This window comes from Phalacrocorax aristotelis, chromosome 6 (assembly GCF_949628215.1).
Source record: "Phalacrocorax aristotelis chromosome 6, bGulAri2.1, whole genome shotgun sequence".
NCBI classification, from domain to species: domain Eukaryota; kingdom Metazoa; phylum Chordata; class Aves; order Suliformes; family Phalacrocoracidae; genus Phalacrocorax; species Phalacrocorax aristotelis.
The window spans coordinates 41,348,266-41,363,695 of record NC_134281.1 but is presented as its reverse complement, the minus strand read 5'-3'; the positions used below and the strand labels follow the sequence as shown (position 1 = coordinate 41,363,695).

At 42.9% G+C, this 15,430-nt stretch overlaps 1 protein-coding gene across 9 annotated transcripts in view; it reads left to right on the top strand.

The window, feature by feature from the left end:
* Positions 1–3,860: 3,860 nt before the first annotated feature.
* RAVER2 (ribonucleoprotein, PTB binding 2) overlaps positions 3,861–15,430 on the top strand; it is a 39,683-nt gene continuing 28,113 nt past the window's right edge. For 8 of the 9 annotated variants that reach the window (XM_075097363.1, XM_075097359.1, XM_075097365.1 and 5 more), the window contains exon 1: positions 4,048–4,372. In XM_075097363.1, coding sequence (XP_074953464.1) covers positions 4,199–4,372 — 174 coding nt within the window. In that variant the 5' untranslated portion in view covers positions 4,048–4,198. Of the gene's footprint in view, positions 4,373–15,430 lie in introns of all 9 variants that reach the window. The other variant, XM_075097366.1, reaches the window with a different exon arrangement.

The window sequence follows — 15,430 nt, the reverse complement described above, 5'->3', positions numbered from 1 at the left end:
ATTCCATTTTAACACTCTAATCCCATAAAAACAACAAAAATTATATACGGCTTCTATTACTTCAAAGCTGCAGAAGCATGGGTAAATTAGTCTTCAACCTAGAAGAGCTACAAAGCAAGTGCTGTGGATGGGTACATTACTCTTAATTAACAAGGAATATAGTGAACGAAATTAAATTATGGCAAAGTGGCTTATCTGTATAATAGCATCGAGTCAGCAGTGTAACCAGAGTTACAGTTACAGATCACTATACTTTTCTGCTATTGTTTAAATAGTGCTTTTTGCTTTTGCAGCAATTTTGAAACATAATGAAAGTGCATTAGACAACTGAAGACTGTTTAGAGTGCAAAGCATAAATGTGTAGGGCTTTGTTTTGAAAGCAACATAAAGTGAGTAACAGTACACTCACACAAACATATGCATACAGTATCTGCATATAGAAGGATGGGCTGTAATCAACAAGATCAAATTCTTTAAGGAAAATACATACATGCATTGGCTCACCGTCCTCTTTCTCTCCTGGGTACAGCTGGGTGGAGACTGTTACCACTTGCATTTCATCCTGAGTGGCACCATCTCAGCAAAGACATTTCCCGCTCCTGCAGATGCAGCAGCAGAGAGGCTTGTGAGAGGGTTCCCTAACCCGGATCAGTTCTTGTGCCATGGGTTAGCAAGGACTGTTTAAGCTTACACAATTTTCCCTGTTACGATGTAGTTACCAGTTAGTTACAAAGAACACAGCTGAGAGCAGTGATGGCTGACCTGAAGGAGTGCTGGCCAAAACCAGCAGAGAGGACAGTAACCTGCGCAACCAGCCCAGCGTTTGGGTACTTCTGGCAGAAACTGTACGGTAAAATGGGAGAATTCCTGAAGGCAGAAGATTAACTTGTCAAATGAGAGAACTGCATATCTAACGCATTGATATGTTTGTGGAGGTTCAAAGGAGGCTGGAGTGTTGGCTCGCCCAACCTCCATATAGTACTAATGTGCCCACCGATGCTCTCTGGGGGTTCCAAAGGACTCTGGTGTTTTACTTTATCGATGCTTAATTTTTATTGCTCTTTTATTTAAAATTGTAATTTAATTCTCCATGTACCTGCTCAAGGGTGTACTGGAGTTCCAAACAGGGATGACATTTGGGTTCGAGAGGGAATAGTTCCTCAGGTCAGATTGGTTACTGGTGCCGATGCCTGTTTGGCTGATTTTGATTGTCATATGAGGTGATGTGTGGCCTACCTCCCCCTTCATTTTCATGGAGCACCTCTACGGACAGTGGCAAGCTCTTTGATCTTTCCTGCTTTCTTCCCGCAGCACTCTGTACTTGGCTTTTACTGTAAGCAATTCCTTAATCTACCTGTGCAATGTCAACTACCTGTATATAGAACGAAGTGCGATCATTGAGGGCAGGGAAGATGAATACTTTTACCCACAAAATACAGTCTTCTAAAGATGTGTCTCTAAGCAAGAAAAATGCTTACATTTCTCTTTAACTATCTACAACTAACACTGCAGTAGTTTTGTTGCCATTAATATCAAACTATTCATTTCTGAACTATTTATTTTAGTGATGCACTTTAACTTTTAGTGACTTTCATTTGGAAACACCTGCAGAAAATTAAAAAAAAAGAAGACAGGCAGTTTTTGAAAGGATAATTGCTATAGGTAGGATTACTTATGAGTAGCATACAGGTGAACCAGAGTGTCCACCTTCAAACTGGGAAAATTAATAGTATAATTCCTTACTCTGCTTTCACCACTTCGTTAGCTTCACTAAACTGTATGACGTTTGAGCAGATCCATAATTTCCACTGTAAGAGCTTAATCTGGTAACTATTTCTGAGGAGATAGTTATATGTTTCAGTATTCCTAGCAATCTTTTTCATAGCCCCAGAATAATTTACACCACACAATCTATGACATGGTTCACATAAGTATTCAGTATCCCTACTTCAGTTTCATACCTTGACCTGAAAATCAGTTTGTAAAGAGTCACTAGCAGACTTTTCACTCATAAATTTTTTATCTTTTCCAAGGATAATTTTATAGGGAGCATGATTAATACTTTGTAAATCCTTAGGACTTAAGAAGCCTGTACCTCACAGCTTGTGCTGGAAAATGTATTTCATAGTTTTAAAACACAAATCTTCACCTGAAATTTGAAAAAAATAGCAGGTATATTCTTATATTTCAGTTACATTGCTCAAAGAATGGTGACCTATGAAAATCTTGTTTTTCTATGAATATGAAATTTTCTTTAGATCAGATCTCACACTAATAATTTGTTATAATGGTTTTTCCTGTTTCTTGGTTTACATATGAAGGCTAATCTAATATTGTTCAGGACAGGCTGAATTTGGCAGTTCTCAAATTCTCCTGTGACAAACACATGAACTATTTACAAATGTCCTTCACACTTATGATTTTGAAAAATTTATTAAACGGAATGCCAAAATTGAAGGAGGAACAACATTACCTGTTCAAAAAAAATAGGGAAAATGAAGCACTTGAATAGAAGTTTGTCAGCCCTGACAAATTTTTTTATAATACACCAAAAAGTCCAAAAAGTCCTTTGATTATTGTTTACTCAGTAGTTTTAAAATCAATTTTAGAAGTAAGGTCCAAGATTCTTTGTAGTCTTAACCTGCTAGCTTTGGTTTGGACTAAAGCAATTTCTAAAAACACTATTGTTATTTGGTGTTTTATTTTTTCCATGTAACTGATAATCCTGTCTCTAAATTGGCACTTTAAACCTCGTCAAGAATTATCATTCAGAATTAGATTTTCTTGATAAGAATTTAGTCACATATACCCAATTTAACTCAAACTGTGTTTCCATTTTCCTTTTTAAGACTACTATTTTTCAGGTTTGGATTCTTTTTTTGCCTGTTCTTTGTGGTTGGCCTCATATCTGGAAATGGATACAAATATTTAAATTACTTTTCATTCATTTATAGCAATGATGATAACATTATCAGCTAAATTTACTGTGTTGTAAATGACATTGCAAGTAACTATGCTAAGGAGAACTGGACTTTGCAAGAGAACAACCTATTTTATTTTTTAAAGTAAGTGCTGACTATCAGAGTGAACATTTTTACAGACAGAGGCTTTATAGAAGGGAAACTTTCCTCTATAGTGACTCCCAGAAATACCTTCCTTCTACCAGGATGTTGTCCTCCTTCTCTTCGTGCGACAGTCGCAAGCCCTGTGCCTGCCCATCCACCATTACGTGGTGCTTTGCCACGACAGGGTGACTCTTGCTGCAAGCGCAGCACCCAGGCATTGGTTTACCCATTTGGATGCTTTGTAATTTGTCTGGAGTATTTCTGATGAAGACTAAAATTAGAACAAGATCATCTTGGGCCATTGTGCCTGTTAACCTCTGATGGAGCATTTGGGTTCACTTGAGATCTGCTTTATTTTGTTGTTTTTCTACATTTCAGTCTCTCTGCATGGGCTCATACCTAAGGAAGGTATCGACGCTAGGACTTTGGGGAATGATACCCCCAGGGTGTGGCGAGCCACACTGTGCCTCAGAGAGCCGGTGTCCAGGCCTTGGCCTCCTTGAGGCACCTCCATCACGATGGCTCTTGGGGCGATTTCCCTCGTAGCAGAGCCCCAAACTCCCCTCCAGAGTGCTCAGATCCTTCCCTCAAATCTGACTCGAGATATGTTACTGTGGGGATGAAGTTCACCCTCCGAACCCCGTTTGTCCCCCATACACCCCAAAGAGGTTTGCAGGCGGAGGCCGTTTCGGGTGCTGCCGAGCTCCGCTCGAGTCTTCTCTGCTCCCTACCGCGACCTTCTCTCCTCGCAGGGGATTCGCGTCCCTTTCACCGCCTTTGTGCGTCACGGGGCCGGGGTCGGGGCGCCTCTTTCGGGGCCGGCGGGGAGGCCGAGGCTGAGCCTGCTGCTCCCTCACGAGCCTCCTCGGCGGGGGCTCCGAAGGGCTCCGCAGACTTCAGCCTCCCCCGCAAGGGACAGGGGGAGGGCGTCAGGCGCGGCCAGCGGAGCGGGGCGGGCCGGGGCGGGGAGCGCGGCGGGGACTGGCGTGGCTCCCCGCGCCCCGCCGGCGGGCTGTCCCGGGCCGTGCCTTTCCTTGCCTCGCCACGCCACGCCGTGCCCCGCGGCTCTCCCGCCGCCCTCCCGCCCACCCAGCGCCGCGGCTCCCCCCGCGCCGCCCCGCTCGCTCTGCAAGATGGCGGCAGCAACCGAGCGCGCCGCGGAGCTGCCCGCGGAGCCGCCGCGGGGGGCTCGGCCGCCACCGCTGGGCCCCGAGGAGGTGGCGAGGCGCCTGGCGAGTACCCGCCGGGAGCTGAGCAACAGGCGCAAGATCCTGCTGAGGAACCTGCCGGCAGAGAGCAGCAGCCAGGTACGGCCACCGCCTCCCCTCAGCCGGCCGGCGGCGTGGCGCGCTCCTCCCGGCGCCTCAGGCGAGCCGTGCCTGGGGGCGGCGGACCCGTCCCGGGGCGGGGGAGCGCTCAGAGCCGGGCCCGGTGCCGCGGGGGAGCCGCTCCCCAGGGCTGGCGCGAGGGAGGCGCGGGGCTGCTCGGCGGCCCGCGTTTGCCCTCGTCCCTGGGGGAATTCGGGGTGGGCTGCAGTTTCCCTTCCTCACCCCCCGGGTCCGCTCGGGCTTCTCCTCCCGACGCCTGCTTTGGCAGACGGCTTTGTTACCGCCGGTGGCCGCGGTGCCTGCGGAAAGCGGCTGCGGCTCGTCCTCCCCGCGGCGGGGGGCGACGCCGGGCCGGCAGGGCAGGGCTCGGCTCGGCGCCGCCGCGGGCGCCCACCTGCCCGCCGGTGGGAGCCGGGGTTGGGCCCCGGGGCTGGGCCCCGGGGCGTGAGGGAGCAGCCCCCGGGCCGGGGCAGAGCCGGAGGGGCAGCGCGTTTCCCTGCACTTCGGCAGCAAGGTGTGCAAGTCAGCGAGGGCAACGAGTGCGCTCGTAGCACTTGTGTGACCGCTCCGGGAGGGACCGGTGGCCGGTGCGTGGCCCGTTAGCCGTGCTCAGGAGGTGGCATCTATGTACTCGCTGCGCCCACACAAGTAGGGCAACTTCAGGGTCCTGCAACACGTCTAGTTCCTGTGTAAGGGTAAAGCTAATAAGCTTCAAGCTTGGCTTTCTTCTGAGGTGAGCAGCACATAGTCAGTGAATGTGTTTTTCCGTAATGTCTTGGCAGTTTAGGAGGTTTCTGCTCAAATTACTTCAGTTCGGAGGAGAAAGTCGGTGAACTCTTAAACCTAATGTGTGTGAGTCAGATTTTGAGGTGATTTAGTTGCACAGTCACCAGATCTTTACCAGCTCCAAATATTCAACTTGATGCACAAGTATAAAAAAATGTAGTTACAGCTCTTGTTCCAAACCACTCCTTGTGTCTCTTCCCCTCTCTTTCTAAAGCACAGGCAATTTTACTACCTGCGGGTAACTGCAGCACATGAAGGCTATTATATTCTCCACAACTCCAGTAGAAAGGGACCATTCATTTTAGAGACAATCTTTCAGCAATCAGTGTAATTTGATCCAGAGTACAGAGCTTGCTTGCCACTGTACTTCTTGATGTTTTGTTCTCACGTATATGGTGCCTTTCCATCTGTTTGGCCATCCTGTAGTGTGATTGTAGGTAGCTAAGAGTTTTAGAAATGACGGTTTTGCTGTGATCATGCATGATGATTTACACACTGAGCCGAGCCTCTATTTGTAGCAACCTAAGGACCTAATCAATAGCAAACTCACAGCTTGGAAAATGCTGCTAATCTTCATCGTCTTTTCAAGAAGCCATCATGCATGACTGTGTTGACAGAGAGGTCGTGCTGGCATATCGCAAGATGCTTTCTGCAGATAGCCAGAAGAGGATCACTTCGTCCAACACTCGAACAGTTGTATTACTTGCTCCTGTACTTCATGAATTCACATGTGGACTGGTTGTAAAAGCACATGTCACCTATATGAAAGCCTGATGGCTTTCATATTTGGTTTGGTTTGGTATTGCTTTGTTAGAGAAAGAATGCTGCAGGGAGATATTAGTGTGAAGGTCCAATTTGGCAGCCACACAGTATTTTGGAAGTTTGCCATTTTGTTTTGAATACTTAAAAGTAGCACTTAGATGCCTTTTTTCCAATATATAAGGTTCTAATGTTCACCTGTTACGAGGCTAGAAGAGTAACACCATGTACAGATCCTGAAATACAGTTTCAAAAGATGTAATTTTAATTTTTAACATCATTGAGCTATTGGTGTTGGCATGTAAAGGCAGAATAGTCTTGCTATAGAGAGTTTTTGTCCTGGAACAGTTTTGGAAAGAATTATGTTTGTGGTCAGGCATGTTAAGTATATCTGTGTATTTGGCTGTCATGTGTTTCCAAAAATTACCATTAAACCCAACATTTCTTGTTTCAAATCAACACTCTTGGTAAACACTGTGTGGAGGTGTGTTGTCTGCTGTTTTCTTGAAATAATTGGTTAGCCAAGTAAAACCAGATTGCTAAACTGGCTGTTTTATTCACCATCAAGAAAGAGATGGACATTGTTAAAATGCAGCAAAGTCTTCTGGAATAGGTTTTAATAAATGTAATTATTAATCTCTAATCATTGGGCTGTTGGGTTTCCTATTGTTCGTTGTTATTACGTGAAGAGTGAGCCCAAGATTTACTGAAATACTTTTCAAGTGAGAAACGGCTCTTCTGCTGATACAGGCTGGTGGAGATGTTCAGTTTTGTCAGAAGGTTCATAATTTTCAAAATGAAACCAAAAGTGCAATTTTTTCAAAGTGAAATTACGTAACAAACATTTTCCTCTGCCAGTTGTAGCTACACATTAACTTATTGTATTTGTAATCTAATATTATTTTTGCTAAACTGAATTAAAAAAAATTACTCTTAAGGCCACAGAAGAAAAGTACCTTAGTCATGAAGTTTCTGAACCAGAATCAGATTACTATAGGTTTGTAGTCTTAGAAACCAAAGAGAGAGATCTTTGTCAGAAGCGTTGAGCACTTCAGGTGCTGGGTGGCTATTGTTAAGGGGCAAAGATGGCCCACATTTGAATCTTGGCACGTGGGATTTCTCTCTACATGTGTTTCATGGAATCATAGAATCGTTAAGGTTGGAAAAGACTTTTAAGACCATCAAGTCCAACCGTCAACCCAACATTACCATGTCTTCTAAACCATGCCCTGAAGTGGCACATGTACACGTTTTCTGAACACCTCCAGGGGTGGTGACTCCACCACCTCTCTGGGCAGCCTGTGCCAATGCCTGACCACTCTTTCAGTAGAGAAGTTTTTCCTAATATCCAATCTAAACCTCCCCTGATGCGGCTCGAAGCCATTTCCTCTCGTCCTATCGCTAATAACTTGGGAGAAGAGACCAACACCCACCTCACTACAGCCTCCTTTCAGGAGAGCGGTAAGGTCTCCCCTCTCCAGGCTGAACACCCCCAGCTCCCTCAGCCGCTCTTCATCAGACTTGTTCTCCAGACCCTTCACCAGCTTTCTTGGACACACTCCAGCAACTCGATGTCCCTCTTGTACTGAGGGGCCCAAAACTGAACACAGTATTTGAGGTGTGGCCTCACGAGTGCCGAGTACAGGGGCACGATTGCTTCCCTACTCCTGCTGGCCACACTATTCCTGATACAAGCCAGGATGCTATTGGCCGCCTTGGCCACCTGGGCACACTGCTGGCTCGTGTTCCTAAGAAAATCCAGCGCCTGTTTTCAGGAGGAAGGACACCCTGAACAAAGCACTTTGTGGTCTGTAACACCAAGTAAGTCAGCATTCCCTTGTGAGCTTTTTTTCATTGAGTGTCAGTATGAAACAAATCCAAAGGGGGAAACAAATTAAGTCAAAATTATGTCAAGAAGATTCTTTCTGCGTTGGGTTTTATTGCTCAATCTGCAAATATGTACTTGCAGGATTAGTATTTCTTCAAGCAATTCTGTCACTACAGCCATGGAGAAGGATATTTTTGTGACAGATATGTGGTAAACATTTTTATTGGCACCTTTACTGTTCTTGAAGGCAAAGTCTCCATTTACTGTTTAGTTAGCAAATCAATCAATTTTGTAATGACCTGTTGCACTGGAGTCTTCCAGACTTGCCAGTTGGTTCCCCGTATTCATCCTCGTCTGATTCCTCCACCACACTACCTGAACTGTGCACATTATCAAACATGTGGTGTGATAATGGCCTAAAACTGGACGTACACTGTTGCTGTGACCTCTCTAAATCTTGAGGTGAAGCACTATTGATACCTGTGCAGCTGTGTTTTTGTTACTTTTTAGATCGCTGAACCTATAAAATTAGATTGAAATGCACTTGTTACTGCTCTGTTTCATCTTAGCTGGATCAGTGTTGTGAGTAAAACAGCTTACCAGATCAACTGCTGTCTTAACTAATGTCATGTTTTCCCTCCCTCAGACCAATGTTTTTCTGTCATTGTAGTTATATTCAAACTATATAAAAAATCCGTTCAGTATTTTGTTCTACTTAGGGGGCATTCCTTCTCCTCTCAACCTGATCTTCTTGCTCCAAAGCTCTGGGAGAGGTGTGATCTGGTAACACACCATGCACTGAGAATATGGTACCCCGAGGTATTATTCTCAGTGTACTTCAGATTTTTAGATAATGCTGCAGCAGTGTCTACTGTCCTAGAAAGAGAATTCAGTACCAAGTGTGGACCAGACTGCATGGAAGGTCGCAGCTGGCCTTCCTGTTTCTCCGTGGAGCTTTCCTGCTTGCATCGAGAATGTTGCACTGCATACCAGCTTTTGTGTGCAGGACGCACTCTCCAGAGCAATGATCCTCTCTCCTCCTGCAGCCTTTGCAGAACACACTCCTCTAACTTGCAAGATTGAGGAACTGTCATCTGCTTTTACCAGAGTAATCATTTTATGGCTTCATTAGGGTGAAGGGCCATAGGCAGGATCCAAGGAATCCTAGCAGGGCAGTGATATGTGGTGTTTTACAGTAAGACAGGCAAGATTGTCCCATTGGTGTTGGACATCTTTTTGAAAGATGTCCGATAGTGGGTCTGTTCTTGTTAGCGTTAATGTCGTCTGATGCAATGTTGTGGTAAGACTGATATCTGTATAAGAACCTTTGCAAAGAGGCTTAAAGGTAAGCTTGGTTGTAGTTGTTAATTTTATTCTGGTCAGTCCTTGGCAATCAGTTAGCAATCTCTTGGTTGGATGCCTCTTGTAGTTGCCTTGTTGTGCGTGCATCTCCCTGAACTGTCATCCCTGATGAATTAACTAATCCACTTCAATAGCAAGGAACACAATCGTATATGATGTTGAAAATGCAGCATTCAAAGGCATGCATTGCAAATTGAAGGTGCTTGGAACTATCATAAAACTGCTGTGCGTGCTTTGGGAGGCAGGAGGACTGCTCTGGGCAGAGGGAGGGAAGGAAGTGATAACTTCTTTTCTCCTTTAGTGATAAAGAGATGCCAAGAACTTCAGGATGACCAGAGTGTAAGCGAAGTTGTACCTTACTAAATGGGAAGTTTTATTTTGCTGGGGTATTGTATGGCAAGTCCGCTTCTTTTTGTTTTGTTTTTGTAATTACCCCAATGGATTAGAAGAATTGTTTTTTATTTCCCCAAAGTAATTGTTTTTTCACAGTTAGTGGTTCCTTATTTATGTCTGATTAACTTCCATAGGAGCAGTAGCTCGTAACTGTGATGTAATCAGCAGTCTGGTTCCCTGGCATACCAGTTTGGATCCCATGGAGTTGCTGTTAGGAAGTTATCTTTCTTGCTAATCATTACTGAGATTTGTAGCAAAATCTCCAGTCTTTGTTGGTAAACTTAGCAGACCAACAATAGCTGTTCACTTTTTGATTCCCCTCATTGCAGCTAAGGAGCCAGTGCTGTGGAAGATACAATTGCTTTCAACCAGCTTTTTCCTGTGTTTGATTATATTTAAATGCTGCCATATTGCATTCACATTTCTGCTCTTCTCCTTTAACATCTCAGGCTAGAAAATAAATCTTATAGAGGGGGTGTTCTAATTTAATGTAGGACATGAAGTAAAGTAGGGCTGATTAATTATTTTAATACCCTGTAGTTCTTCTTTGGCATGACAGAATCTAAAGAAGGATGAAACATTTAGGTGTTGAGAAACTGGTGCAGTCCATCTGGGATAGGGATTTATTTTGTGTTTTGGGACCTGATGTACCCGCACAGGTTTTTTTCACTGGTGCCTGTTCCTGATCAAAAGACAAATCTCTAGTTAGCATGATGCCGTTTCTGGTGGAGTTCGGTTTTCTCCCCCCCCCCCCCCCCCCCCTTCTTTCTGGATTAGCTACAATTTTTCCTTGTTCCTTTTTGATCAAAAGCTTTTAATGAACTGTGATGATTTGAGGAAGTACTCTCTCCCAATCTGTTGTACGCCAGACATTTAAGTAGAAGGGGCCTTTGTGTTTTAGTTAGTCCTCTGTCACACTGGCTGAACGTGAAAGGCATACTTGCTGGATAGTGAGTAGCTCTCATGCCTTAGGATGTACATGCTTTTTGATTTTTCTTTATTGCTTTTATTTTGCTTTCTGCTCTTGCTCTGTCATGTTACCTCTTCTATGCCTTCTTCATCTTTCATTTAGCTTGCATACCACCCAGTACTCCCAGGATGATGAAATTAATTTCCAGTTCCATAGTGTTCCTCTTATTAACACACTAATATGTCTCTGAAAGATCAGAGAAATATGTTTTTCATTCCATGTCCATTGTAACATTATTGAGAAACTGTTGTTGTTCTGTCCTAATGTTTTCTTTTATTTACTGAAGGTTTTTGGAGGGTATGATCTTACAAAAGTGAGAGTCAGTTCTCAAACAAAAAAGTTTGCCCCGAAGGCAGTTTATGGCTTAGAATTACAGGTTTGCTTTTATTTCAAGTTTCATAGTTTGTGACTGTGGAAGTGAAGAAGGGATGTGCTGAGCAAAAGCTTTAGGGCATACCTCAGTGCTCACTGTTCCTGGATGCCTAAGCAGGTGGACATCTGCGACGCATCTTAGACTTGATCCCACAGCCATTGCTCACCTAACAACTTTCTTTAATGCAGCATTGAAAAAAACTTGAAAATTTGTCAAGAGAATATACTATACAGTATGGTGAGCCCAATCAGCAAGGGAGGATTTATTTGGGAGTAAATTCCCAGTTGGTGAAAATTTGAGGACCTCCTACTTCTGTGGTCATTAGTGGACAGGTGTTTAAAATTGGACTTTGCATGAGCCCTTGTGCTTTTTCATTTAACCCTCTTGTTAGGGCTATGGACCCCACCCCCACTTCTTACTCTCCAGCAGAGTTTCTGGGATTTTCCCTCAGTAACAGATTATTATTTTAAACCATGTTGATAATCTCTCACTTACTACCCTTTTCTACCCTTTTTTTTTTTTTTGGCAGACCTTCTTTTTTTTGTGTATATGTAGTGAAATCCATGTGTCATGCCATGGACTCAAAGATTTTAATGGTCCAAAATTTGAATTAAATGAACATCCCATTATACTGTTTGTAAATGTAAAGCTTTTTCCTGAGAAGTCCTCCTCTTTCCTGCTCTGCCTGCACAAATTTCCACAAAGTCTTTTTTTAGTTATGATATGATTTAAACCTTCTTGGTTAGCCAAATATGTTATTTAGTTCTACTACTTAAAACATAATTGATTCCCATTTCAAGAATATGCATGTGAAGTTTAGGCCTTCAGCTACTTACTGAGAGCCAAGTTATAGGCCAGGCTTGTACAGTCTTTATATTGGAAACACCACTAAGGCTTACTGTAGAAATCTGGCCAGGTACCATTATAATTGTTAAATATTTTTTTGATGCCAGAATAACATAGTTCAGTCTTATATCTAGAAAAAGAAAAAGACTTGGTTTTAGGGTGCTGTAAGCTTTAAATACATGGTATATTGTTCCAGGTGATGACTATTTCTTCCATATTTATTTTCTGGTACTATGAGATTCTGGGTATGAAAAGCTGATTTTATCAGCAATAATACATTGAGCTTTACTAATTTGATAAATAGGGCAAATGTGCCTGTTAATGACTCCCTTTCTTGTTTATGTTTAAAAAAATGCAGGCAATAAAACATAAAGACAGATCCTTTCTAAGAAAGGCATTCTTTCCGTTTGAGAAATGCAAATTTCAAGTTGATAGTATGTGGTAAAAACAGTTGACAGTTTTTCTATCCAAGACAAGACAGGGCAGGCCAAGAAGTGAAGTATTTCAAGACCACGTTTCTACTACTTTAAAAATGTGTTATTTACTACTATATTCAGCCTGTGTTTACTAGTGTTTTCTCTTAATGTATTTGATATATTTGATTTTGCTTTTTCTGCTAATTTTGAAGTATTAATTGATTTATTTTCTAGTTAGGATTTATTTTTTACTGATGATAAGATGAACTAGCTTTCAAAGTCTGCTTTTAAGAACTTTAAAGGTTGAAGGGGCTGTATGGTAGTTAAGCATTATTGGTTATATTTCTGTTCCGAGATGTTTAGTTAAAGTTGCTGGCATGGCCCATGTGTTTATGCAACTGCTGTTACTCTGAGGAAGCTCTCTCCTCTGTTTTCTCTTCTCCTCTCTGTTTCTGCGGTATGTATCATCCTTGCTTTGACCGAGGCATACATCCCCTGGGAGCTGCCTGGCAGGGACTTTGCTCAAGTACAGACACACCTCGATGCCCAAGAGTTGGTGCCGAGTTTTACATCTGGTTCAGGAGCCAACTACGAGTCAATCCTAGGAGTGCAATAATTAAGGACCAAGATATGAACCACTATAAACAGTGTTTCTGTTGGAAAATTCATGGGATACGTGACTGCTGTATGTCTGGTAGATAGCTTTATAACAGCTTACAATTTTTGTTGTCAAAAGATTATAATCTAGCCTGATGTTCAGTGCGTGACACTCAGGGCAGCTAGACCTTTCTGCATGCTAGTGGATGTTGCCATTTTGTTTAGCCTTAATGTGATGCTATTAAATGATGATTATTGTGGTAATTGTAAGACTTTTTTTTTTTTTTGATTAGTAGATTAGTTTGTTTATAAAAGAGGAAAAAATCATTTAGCAGTTTTGTAAATGTTATGTAGAAAAAATACTCATCAGAGGCCAGGCTTGATCAATAGATGGTTTGTTAGTGGATATTGTGAGTGTGGGCAAAGTGGTGGCAGCTGGGGATGGAAGCCACTGCTTGCATGTGGTACCACCACTGGGTTTATTACTACTACTTTGCTAAACCTCGTGTGATAAATGGTGAGCGTGTGCATTGCATTTCTGGTGTGGCTGCCCAGCAGAAGGCAATGCTATGGTAAGGCTAACTCAGGGAGGACAAACGGTTTTCCTGGTAAGGGGCTGACAGCTTCTCCATGGGGGTGTGCAGTGGTGGCCCTGATGTGGGGAGAGGGCTGGCGTAGGGGGTGCGGCGGCTGGACTCCTGGGTGCATGGGCTGGCAGGCCACCAGGAGGTCAGGAGCAGGGAACGAACTGCAGCTATTTGTTTCTGCTGTGCTCAGGGAAACAGCCCTCTGCTTACATTCCTTGCAAGTTAATAGGGTCACACCAGAGAATATACCTGACTTGGATGACCTGTTTCTCCTCCTGGAGTAAACACACCTTCCTGGCCCAAGTACCAGGTAACTGCTTACACCAAAGCGACCAACTATGTTCTCTGCCATTAGTGCGTGGTGATTTGGTGGTGCACAGCTGAACCTGGTTAGGAACAGTGGGTAAATTGTTCTTGTTGCTTTTCCTAACATTTCTGCTCTGAGCTGCTGGGAACAGAAACTGTTAACATTAAAATGGTGATAGTGTTCATTCTTTTCTAACAGACCTAAGTGTTGAAAGATATTAAAGGTAAAGTTTAGAGAAGTGCCCGAGTTCAAAAGCCGGCTTAGTACTTATGTAAATATCTGTGTATGTTACACTAAGATTCTTCATAATATTTTCAGATCTCTCTAATTTGAAGGAGTATACATTTGCTTAAGAGTCAGCGTGGTGTGTTTTATTTTTTGTATATTGTCACAAATGGTCTTTATTTGAAAAATGCTTTCACTGAAATACTACACAAACCCAGTTCCACAGGTAAAGGTCTCGGCCCTGCCACGGGGGCTGGGGGAACACAAGAAAAAACACATTTCCTGGAAGAGCCCATTGCACAAACTTGGCAGTGCTTGCAACAACCTGAGGAAATCAGTGTTAAAATCTTTACAAAATTTAGTTTGCTTAAGTTAGGTTTTAATTTTAAAGCTTCCTTATGTTCTCATCATTTTTTACATAAGACCTCATGATTAGCCCATGAAGGTATGTTTACTAGAGGCTATTTTCCCTCCTGATTAAAGTTTCAGTTACCAGGAAATCATGGAATCATCTGATTCACAAACAACTTTCAAAAGAGTGTTCAGAGCTGTTTGAAATAATATTTCCTGCTACTTAATCATCATATAAAATCAGTATTTCTCTTGCAAGGTAGTGTATCAAATAGAAAAAGGGGGACATATTTACCCTTTTTAAGTGGGACAGAAATAACATCTTTAGAGTCTTCAGTGCCACAATACAGGTGAGCTGTATGAAACTGTACAGAAAGTGTTTTCTCAGCTTCTCATGACTGAGAATGAACTACTCTCTAATTCTCATTAGAGAGATGTCCACAGTCAGATTGCCTGTCTGACTTGAATCTGAATTGTGGCTGGCGTATTTTGCTTTTCAGAAACCACCTTCTTATCACATCTGATTAGAGAATGGCTGGTAGCTTGAGAAATGCTGCCATATTTTATTAATGTGGTATTTGACAGCTGTTAACTAGTGAAACTAGAGATTGGTGCTCACTTGACTAAAAGGTACACACCTGATACCAGTCATAGAGAACCCAATTGAATTAGCAAACTGGCAAGTAGGCTGGGCTACTGGAAATTGTCTGCAATTAAACTTTCTTACAAAGTTTTTTATTTTGCTTACTCAGATGATCTTTTGCTATTGTGTATGGGATTTATCCAGCTAAAAGAATATTATATATATCTAGGTTACTACTCATGGTTTCTTCTTGGGGATGATTAATATTCACCTCTGCATTCTCACCACTGAACTGATAATCGTTCGTGTTGTTTTGGGGGCATGTGCATACACCTTGCTTGCTCTTGTTGGGGAATACCTGTAGCAAGCTGGTACACACCTCTTAAACTTGCTCTACCCACCCCTCCCACACCTCTGCTCTCTCCCCATTAATTAGCAGGAGCAAATAATGCTCTTGGGATTGATTTTTCATTGAGCATCTGTGCAATAACTGATAGAGGATACTTTCCAGGGGGTAGTCTGGGAACAATTATCTGCTGGTTGAAAGAATATTCATTATTAAAAGAGTGAAAAATCTGTTAAAGTGAACTTGAGCAGTTGTAGGAAACTAAAGCACCTGTTGCATTTTAGCACAGTGTTGCCTGCCCTCAGTAA